At 37.5% G+C, this 10,758-nt stretch overlaps 1 protein-coding gene across 5 annotated transcripts in view; it reads right to left on the reverse strand.

The window, feature by feature from the left end:
- Positions 1-735: 735 nt before the first annotated feature.
- The window catches only part of LOC107727031 (regulator of G-protein signaling 20-like), a 39,840-nt gene continuing 29,817 nt past the window's right edge, over positions 736-10,758 (reverse strand). For 4 of the 5 annotated variants that reach the window (XM_016536783.1, XM_016536785.1, XM_016536787.1 and 1 more), the window contains 4 exons: positions 8,140-8,279; positions 5,296-5,379; positions 4,913-5,147; positions 736-1,782 (listed from right to left, as the gene is read on the reverse strand). In XM_016536783.1, the coding sequence (XP_016392269.1) occupies positions 1,594-1,782; positions 4,913-5,147; positions 5,296-5,379; positions 8,140-8,279 (648 nt within the window). In that variant the 3' untranslated portion in view covers positions 736-1,593. The remainder of the gene's footprint in view (positions 1,783-4,912; positions 5,148-5,295; positions 5,380-8,139; positions 8,280-10,758) is intronic. The other variant, XM_016536784.1, reaches the window with a different exon arrangement.

The following is a 10,758-nucleotide window of genomic DNA, read 5'->3' on the forward strand; positions in this document are numbered from 1 at the left end:
AACCCGTGCAATGCTTTTCTTATTTGTTAATGCTGACATAGTCTCTTTAAAACATGTATATTGTGTGAAAAACTGACAGAAAAAAACACTGTTATGACATGACCGAGTTAAATTTCAAATGTATCGTTATCTGCTATTATTGCTGTAACATTTATTACAACATAAATCGGGATTAAATGACTGCAATTTTGCCATGATTATTTTTAGAGGCAGAGCAAGCATTTACAAAGACAAAATATTTTCTGTGGAATAACGTGCACTGACCGATAAAGTTAATTTTGATTTCATGATGACTAAAATCATCTGCTTTTGCCTAACGAAAAGGCGGGAACACTGAGAAATAGCTTGCAAAACTTCAGTACCTGAAACTGCCTACAGGTGGCGCCAAAGAGACTTGTGATTTTCACACCATACAACCACAGAAACATATACACACACACACACACACACACACACACACACAGTGAGGCCAGAGAGAGATACAGTGCAACTGAGCACTCAGGACTAACAGCTTGCTCGGTATGTCGCATATGTTCCAGATTTTCTTTAATATATGTACAAGAAAAACAAATCAGGTCACAGTTTAACAAAATAAAAAATAAATAACATTAAAAATACTCATTTTAAAATGTGAGTGACCAGTCTAATTAAGACCATGGCATTCTCTCATCTCATGTATGTTTGATTTGTTTAATATCTCTAAAATTGGCAGTCCTCCTCTTCTTTTTTTTTAAAAAAATTTTTTTTTTACTTATAACCGTTGCTTGAAATCAACAGGCCCACACAAAATCTGTACACACAGAAATCTCAAACAAAACAGTTATGCCCTCTTTTACAAAATTCTACGTCCCCCTGCCTTTATGTTTAGTAAATATTTGGGCTAATTTGATAATGCTTTCAGCTACCAGTATGAGTTTAGTACTCTCATTTTACCATAAATCTGGAAAATTCTGTCTGGGCCTGGAAATTGATTTTTATTCGAAATAGTGTGTAAATATGTTTGTACCTATTTGTTTAGCACCTTGAAAAAGTGCCATTCCTCTCTTTACGATGCAGCCAATCAGCTCTCGACCCCTCGCCTCAAAGAGCCAATCAGAGCACAGAGACAGTGGACAGGTCAAGGGTCAGGAGAGAGGAGCAGATTGGTCAGGCCACTCCAGTGTGTTATTGCAGAGGCCCTCTCAGCTCTCTTCAACTAGAGACGTCGGGAGATAAAAGTAGCAAAATATGTTTGCGTGAAAAAAACCCCCAGATGGCTGTGAAAATCAGTAGTTGATACTGCTGCTGCCACATACGCTTGGAATGATGGTGAGGGGGGAAAAAGAGGTTTCGAAAAATGAAAACTGCATTTTCAACCCTGTGTCTTCCAGTTTCAGTCTGTGCAAGTTCACAAGAAACACACAAAAAACGAGGGATTCCCTTAAAAATGACAGAGGAAAATGGAGTAAGCAAAAAAAAAAGGTAATCCAACCGTGACGACACAAAAAAGGAGTACTTTCTCCTCGAGTGGTTGTGCAATGAAGAGAGATGGAGGGAAATGGGGAGAAACTGGGTGGTGAGAGTGAGAGAAAGAAAGAGGAGGGAGTCGGGTGTCTATGACTCAGACGAGGAGCGTGACCCCCCCTGCACCAGTGATCTGTAGACAGAGGAGTTGAGGAATCGTGGGTAGGAGTCTCTGTGCATGAGGGTGTAGATCTGCAGCTGTGCATCCTCAAATATGTGAGGGGTGGGATCCTGCATCCTCCTGTTGATCACTTCCCTCACCCGAGAGTCCAGACTCACCTTCAAGACAGAAAGAGAGCATTGTGAATTCCGAGCAACATGGTTAGGATAGTATTAAAATAAAATGCTTATAAAGGATAGTTTTATAGTCATTTTATAATACTCAAGGTTAGGAATGTCAAATTTTAGGAATATTATTAATGCACTTTGTACAGTTGCAGAAACATTTACAAGCTGTTTATAGTTTCCTCAGCTCAGGAAAACATTAAAAAAGTTTGAACAGTGACATCAAATGCTTCTATCACTTTTTTTGACCGACGAATTTCAATGACTTCTGTCATTCAAGATCATTCATGATATTCAAATAAATGCTGTTCTGTAATGACAACTCTCAGAGAGTTTAGCATTGTAATGCACATGACAATGTTCATGTATTTGGTCTTGGCAGTATAGATCTGCTACACTGCTGCTGCGGCAGAGCAAATACCGAGACTTGCTACTGCCAATACATCCACAGACATGCTATTGTGAGCATGTAAGAAATACTGCTGCTGCACATACAACATATATGAAATAACCCCCATATATAACATACACAAAATTACCCCATTGCAGATCTATACAGGCGGAGCTGGGGAAGGTGGAGGGTTTCTGAAGCGGGGTGCAACTGCTACAGCAAGCACTAGCCAAAGTTTTGAATGTTGAGCAGCGAGCTAATTGGCTGCTGTTTCTAGAGCAGCAAATTAGTACATTAGAATGATTTCTGAAGGACCATGTGACACTGAAGACGAGTAATTATGCTGAATATTCAGCTTTGCATCACAGGAATAAATGATATTTTAAAATATATTAAAATAGAAATTCGTTATTTGAAATTGTAATACTATTTCACAATATTACTGTTTTTCATGTATTTTTGATCAAATAAATTTAGCCTTGGTGAGCATTAGAGTATAATCTCTTAAAAAAATAATAATAAATAAATTCTTACCAATCCCAAATCAAATTTTGAGTGCCTCAAAAAGTCTTGGATATGTTTTCAAATTTCAATCCCATGAACCTCTAAACCTTTATGAAACCTGTGTGGCCTATTTGTATAACCGCTTTACAGTAGAGAGTCCAGCAGGGATACATTTATAGCTTCCTTTGCTCAACATTTGCTCCTTAATTTACTTCTAGAAAGTATGTTTTCCTCAGCTGCCTCTAGAAAGTGGTGGAGTTTGAAGGTGTGAGTTCTGGCTCCGGTGATGAAAAAGCCAAGAGGCACATTCAACATGTCAACACAATGAATTAAACCGCATGCCAGCAGCACACATGCGCACCGAGAATGCAATGATAGTGTGTACAATACATGCACACCCTGCTGTCTCACATCGAAAGGAGACGAAACATAAACAGATCATAATAGAAAGCAGAATCAGCCGCCAACTATGGTGCTAGATGCCTGTATCTCAGGAAATGAGCCTTATAAAACATTAAGCTTCAATAATACATCTGGCAGAATTCCTTCACGCCTCATTTCTTTGTCACACACAAACTCTTAAACATTTACTCTCTCAACATGTAGTGGTGTGAAGTTCAAGCCAAGCATCCAAAGAAGTTTCGTTTTTAGATAAGGCCACAGTCGCTTCTCATTGGTCAGAATTCAGCCAATCACAGACCTGCACATAGCCTGAAATCTGCATTCCACAAAGGAGAAACAAGACCGAGGTGATAAAGAACAGCTACCAATCTTTCCACTGCAGTTACAACTGGACTTTTTATGGTTATTATATTCGGTGCCTTTCTTAGAATAGATTTACACACAAACATGCATGAAAATATGTTAATGTATTTTAAATTACTTTATTATTGCAAGCTACAATGGCTGCAAATGAAATGGCTACCTCTTGGGTTCCAGCAGAGATAGAATAGATACTTAATACATTATCAAAAAAAAAAAAAGTGTAAATACTGTGCCTGAACAGCTAGAATTACTGGGGCAGTACCATTAAAGGGACATCTTTGTAGCTTATCTGCCCCTAAAAATGCATTTTAGGCGTAACTGCCACTTTAAGGGTATTGCTCCACTGGCAAGTTGTTGTACCCATAACAGTATATTTTTTTTCTGAGACTAAAATATTTCTTATGGTATTCATGCTGTAATTAGGTTAAAGCTGCTTGTTTTCAAACTCGTTTTTAACACAAACTGGGACATATATTTAACCTCTATACATTTTATTTTCATTTGATTTCAGAAGTTTCCTGAACCATATGTTCTTTTATAAAAACAAACATTTGTTGAGGGGGAAAAATTAAAAGAAATGTCATTTCAGTTTACATTTTTCATGACTTGTTTTATACATTGTAACGAATCAGCTCATGGGAAATATGAATAATTCATCATAACTAGTTATAATTAATTATGAATATTTTAGATCCGCTGTAGATATTTACTATTTTAATTCAGACTATTTACTGAATAAAAAATAATGAATATAATTTAATTTCATTACTTTATTTATTTTTTTCATCTTGTGGACCCTTTTGACATTTGCTAAGACATCCTGGTTGAGAACCACTCTTTACACATACAGAGATGGGCAAAAATGCACTTTGCCACAGACGTCATCGACTTCAGTCTTCAACTCTCAAATCTGTCAGTTACTTTAGACCAACTCTAAACCAAACCAACAGAAAACTTACAAAAACTGTAAAAATCTAACTCAAATTGAAACTTAATTTGATTGATTTATGAATGCATTCTCTAAATATGTACATACCTGGATGCCTCTCCAGTCCGCACAAAGACATTCACTTTTCCTATTTTCTGTTACAACCTGGCCTGATAACACAAGTACATCACCAGCATATCTGTTTGATGTAAGTTTTGTCATTTTCTTTGTCATGTGTGATGACAATGACACATCTGCAAAACAGCATTAACCATCCCCTTATGCAAATTGCCATTCATTGGCTGTTTTTGCAACATCTATGATTCAGATTGTATGTGAATCTGCTTTTTTTTTTAAAAGTGCATAAACAAGAGGCTTAACAGAGCACAATGATTTCAGATGACACACTCTCACAGATGTGTTTACAGTATAAAACCTTGACTATAAAAACAGCAAAGACGTTTTCACTGAACCGTTGTGCTACTTTACACAGTCATTATGAGTGTGTTGATTAGGTTGTGTGTTTATGTGTGTACCTCTTTGGGTGAGAGGATGGAGATGTAGTCTTCGTAGATCAAACGAGTCTTCTCCTCGATGGCACTCTTGTTGATCTCCTTCTTCAGGTCCTCGCAGGCCAGCCAGAAGAGCATGTTCTCCTCGCTGTACTCCGTCCGCAGGAACTCACGGAACTTGTTTCGCCCCGCTGGGTTCTTCATCAGCTTATCGAAAGACTGCGCCCACTGTTTAATCTCCTCTATCGTCGGTTTGGGGCTGAGAGAGAGTTAGAGAGAGACATTAGGCACATTCACATCCCTAACAAACATGATAATCCATGATGACGTGGTTGAGAAAAACAGCTCAATCCTCATGATGAAAACAGTATCTGGGATTGTATGTGAGTTTGCATGTGTGTTCTCACCAAGGTTCACATGGAAAGGGCTCCAGCTTTGTCTCCTGGGCTTTCCTCCGCCCACGCTTGTCATCTTCACTCCTAACAGTGAGACTAGAAGGTGGTAAAACGGCATTGAGAAATAACAGCAGTGCCTGAACAAAACAACAAAGTCGAGACGCACACAACACACTCACATTTAACACGCAAGGCCCTTCAACTTCATGTTCAGGTGAATTCATGAGTATTAATTCAACTGAGTTTCTAATTTAATTATGAACTCATATGTTTCTCTAGTCACACCATATGGCTTTGAACCAGTTCATAAAAGTCTATTTTTTAGTGAATTTGTTGGACTACACAAGTCATACAAAATGGTCTGAATCACTAAAAAGAACTTGTTCATAAGAGTTATTTGTTTGGGACTTGGGTGGACTACACTGCTTATACTGTATGATTTTGAATCATAAAAAAACACTTAATTTTAGTAATCGGTTGGACTACACTAATTGCACTGTATGGCTTTAAATGACTAAACAGAACTGGTTCATAAGACTCATTCATTCAGGAATTGGTTGGACAATAATGGTCGCACTGTGTATGGCTTTGAATCACTAAAAACAACTGGTTCATGAGAGTCAATCATTTGGGAATCAGTTAGACAATGCTGTTCATGCTGTATGGTTTTTTTATTCACTAGAAATAACCAGTTCATAAAAGTCATTCATTTGATAATTATTTGGATGCACTAGTTGCATTGCATGGCTCTAAATCGCTAAAAAGTACCTGTTCATAAGAGTCATTTGTTCATGAATCTGTTGGACCACACGTGGTTTTGAATCACTAAAAACAAATGGATCATAAGAGTCATTCAGCTGGAATACACTGGTCAAGCTGCATAGCTTTGAATCCCTAAATTGAACCTGTTTATAAGACTAATTTGTTCATCAACTGGTTGGACTACATTGGTCATGCTGTATGGCTTTGAATCACTAAGAAGATCCGGTTCATACGAGCCATTCATTTGGTAATCAGTTGGACTACTGGTCATGATGTATTGGTTGTATCACTAAAAAGAAGTGGTTCATAAGAGTAATTTATTCAGGAATCTGTTGGAATACATTATACGCACTGTATTCTTTTGAATCACTAAAAAAAGAACTGGATCAAGTCATTAATTCGGGAATCGGTTGGATCACACTGACTGAAAGGCTTTGAATCACTAAAAAGAATTGATTTCTGAAATATCTACAGAATGAGCTACATTAATGAAACATTAAGAGGTCATCAGAGTTTGGACCTCAATGGTCACTGTAAATAGCTATGTGCAGCAGGTGTGCTTGAAGAATGAGTGTGAGTGGATAAGTGTGTGAAAGACGTGTGGGTGTGAATATGGCTCCCATTTCCTCCGGGGCTTCTGGTGAAACGCGAGCAATCTTAACCACATTTACTCTCCTGACTCATAGTACACTTGAATTTCACTCAGAGAAGCGCACACACTCTCACACAGCAATTAACGTGTGTGTACTTTCACAGAAGCATGTATTCACCTGTACTCACAAACACACAAACATATCACATCTCATTCACACACACACATAAAAATAACTGAGTGTTGTGTTGAGGGATCTTGATATGACAGTAGGAGGGAGAGCTTCAGAACACATTCAACTTAATGTGGCATATTTCCGAATGAAACCGAATATTCAGCCGGAAATAACACAGGATTGATTTTATCCACAGGGATTTGATTGTATCGTAAAAAGTAGGCTATGATATTATAGGTTAATGTTATTTTCCCCAAAACAGCAGTAAAGAAAAGATATTACAGTTTTATGAAAAATTATGAAAACAAACATTTTAATACTATAGGGTAACGTGGAATGACGCATTGTGTGCAATAAAACCAGGAACATGTATTAAGAAAGTAAACAGGGTGTTTTTTAGTTAATGCCGTTTCATTGGTAAAATGTTAATGTTTCTTTACCATTTACTTTAAAAATGAGCATACTCTTTTTTTATTGGTTTTTGTGCCTTTAAGACTTTGCTTTGCATGTGAATTGTACATTTAATTCATCATTACATTACACATTTAAATAAATAAATAATTATTTATGAATCAATAAAATTGGGATGAAGCTGGAATGCTCCAGTGCCGAGGGGCTGAGGGGTGGGACTGAGACCATCTATATAACTTACCATAAGAAGGTTGCAAGGATGACATATTTTTGTAGGCCAAAACCCAGAAATGAGTTTTACATCTTGGATGACATAGGTGAGTAAATTATCAAGGAATTTTTATTCTGGAATTGAACTAATTTAAATGTCACCAGGAGAAGAGATAAAGAAGAGATCTACTCACCACTCACTTTTTACACTTTTACAGCCTAATTTCATTAACAATTAGGCTACTCTCTTTCAAACTGTTCTAACTCTAAATTTCAGGGAAAATGCTTTTTAAATATAAACAGAAGAGTTGACATATGCTTAGTAATGGTGATGTTGAAGTCACACGACCATGGTGTAGTTTGTTTATAGCCTTCATTTAGCTTTTTACTTCTGATGATTGTATTTAGGCTTCAAAGTTCATAAAGGCTGTGTTCATTTGGGAAGATTATCATGATGAACAAAACCTGTAGAATCATACATTTTAGCATTAATCCAAAAGCCAATAATCCAGAAGCCAACCAAAAGTTTTTGTAGAGAGAACTGAAGTGATGCTAACTCTGGTTGGCCTACAAAATACATCATCACTGCAGCACTCTATGGAGGTGAACATAATCTCGGTGAAGGAATGGATGTGGGATGCAACACTGGCAGTGGTGATGAGTGGAATGTACCATGTGGAGACAGAGACAGGTGAGTGGGTCGTACCATGAGCAGCTACAGCAGCAGCACCAGCAGAAGCAGCAGGTGTTGGGTTTCTGTGTAGGGGAGTGATGCTGGGCACGGCTGGGGGACGTCTCGCTCCGCGTCATCGGAGACTCGCGGTCTGCCGGGACAGGGCCTGTGTACTGATACACATTAGAGTAAATACCCAACCCCTCACGAACACACACACACACACACACACACAGAGGAAATCCTCTACATCTGGTGATTCGAGGTTGGAAATTAACATGCACATGGTCATGGGGTCATAATTGGTCCATCTAAACAACCCACAAAGTCATAATCCTCTGACAAACAGACAAATATTAGCCTTTCCACTATCAATCCATGCTTAAAACGGGCCAAGACTCAACCTGTCACCTAAAGCAGCCAATCAGAATGGAAGATATCATTGAGCATGTGACCTCATCCAACCAATCACATTTCAGATGTCTGGGCACAGGGCTGGTGAGTGGCGAAAATGAACTGGAGCAGGTAAAAGAGACGCAAGGAACAGAGTGTTCGACCACTGTGATCACAGGATATGGGAGTAGCTCAATTTCTGTCACACAAATGCAAACAGAAACTAACCAGTCTAACCTGAGAGTAACTCAAATAAACAAATGTATAAACCCACCACTATAAGAATGCTTCTTCAATTACTGTATGGGCACTTTTGGTTCATGAACTTTTAGAAAAGAAGCTCATAAAACACACTTTTCACTCCCATTAGATAAATATATCCACTAACACGGTGGTTATACATACTGCGCATCAGAGAAGAATGGTCTTTTTTCTAAAAGTCATGAAAATTCCCACCATATCTCAACAAATGTATTGAGTTGAACAGCATTCAGTGGCATAAATTACATTTTACGGTTTGATTGGAGTAAAATTTGGATGATGCCTCACAAGTATTGCATTACAGATGAAGTTAGAGGTTTCATGCAAGAATTTCTATCGAGTTTACCCAGTCAAGTCACATGTGGTTCAGTGCTTTAAATAGTGGAACGTCTGTGTTTTTTGTAATGTCCATTAGACCATTAGTAATTTATTTCCTATGGTGATTATTTGAAAGAGAATTTAAATGTATTTACTACAAGAGGCTAGTATTGCTCTTAATTTTGTAGAAACTAATGTGATATTTAGGTGTTACTCATTGGATGGTGAAAAAACTTGGATTTAATCGTTAATAATATTAATTATTGGATTTATTTATTTAATTGTTCATTATTATATTCATAAAGTGAAACAGAATGAAAAAAAGCTTATGTTTGAACAATTTAAACATTAAACATACTTGGAACTGACACTAAAAGCTATATACTGTATATATATATTAGGGCTGTCAATCAAGCAAAATATTTAATCGCGATTAATCGCATGACTGTCATGAGTTAACTCATTATTAATCGTAACTTAATTGCACATTTTTGATCTGTTCTAAATATAACTTGAATACTTTTCAAGTTTTTAATACTCTATAATCAACATGGGCATGGACAAATATGGATGCTTTATGCAAATGTATATTTATTATTAGTGAAACGATCAACACAGAGCATGAAGGCTAGACATGTTTTTCAAAGAACTTGTAGACACATGAAAAAAGAACATAGAAATACCAGGTTCCCATTACTTATCTTTCTTTGTGTGTGTATATATATATATATATATATATATATATATACATATACAATCTCTGTGTTTTTACAAACTGAGTGACGAGTCAATGATTTCCTGTGGTAATCGACAGCATGAACCAGTATTGAACCTGGAACATTCCTTTAAAGTGGAACAGAGAGTGGGGTGTTGTGCTTAAACTCTCCTCTCCTCCCCCATGTGACCTTCTCAATTCAGAGGTTATTTTTAATTCGCTAAAAGGCCTAAGCCATAATTCTTTTCCAATTACATTTGGGCCAGCTGTCCTAAATAGAGAGGCCCTGTCCCACTGCATACCGAACATCTCTAATGCCATCACAATAGACACACAAACATACGTGTGCGTATGTGCGTGTTGAGGAAGGGAAAGAAAAGCACACAGCATTAAAACAAAAGGCTTTTGTGTTGTTTAATGACAACTTCAGAGTACACGGTCATATTCAGATGCATTTTAAATCTAAACTTCCATACACACAGACAGAAAACCGATCCACAGTCTCAGAAACTTCCTCAGCCTTTGGCAAATCCAACAACAAACCCCTGAGTGTCTCTAGATGGGAATGAGCGTCTGTCTGCGAATGAGGAAAAGCTGCTCACTGTAATGAGGAAACGCAAGTTAAAACGGCGGGAGGAAGCATGAGTGAAAGTGACAGGGAAGTAGTGCTTTACACCCAAAATGGCAGTACAATGTGGCGGACTGTGTCCCTGTCTTTGTGCGTCTGCCTTTATGGAAGTAACTGGAAGACAGAGCCTTTTATGGAGTTTTAAGTCCGGTCGTCCCATCATGATGGTTACCATGACAGGATGCAACTGTCCCATTATGTGAGACATTATGTAAAATAATCACAGATACAGTGGGTACGGAAAGTATTCAGACCCCCTTAAATTTTTCACTCTTTGTTATATTGCAGCCATTTGCTAAAATCATTTAAGTTAATTTTTTTCCCTCATTAATGTACA

This window comes from Sinocyclocheilus rhinocerous, unplaced genomic scaffold (assembly GCF_001515625.1).
Source record: "Sinocyclocheilus rhinocerous isolate Xijiao unplaced genomic scaffold, SAMN03320098_v1.1 scaffold666, whole genome shotgun sequence".
NCBI classification, from domain to species: Eukaryota; Metazoa; Chordata; class Actinopteri; order Cypriniformes; family Cyprinidae; genus Sinocyclocheilus; species Sinocyclocheilus rhinocerous.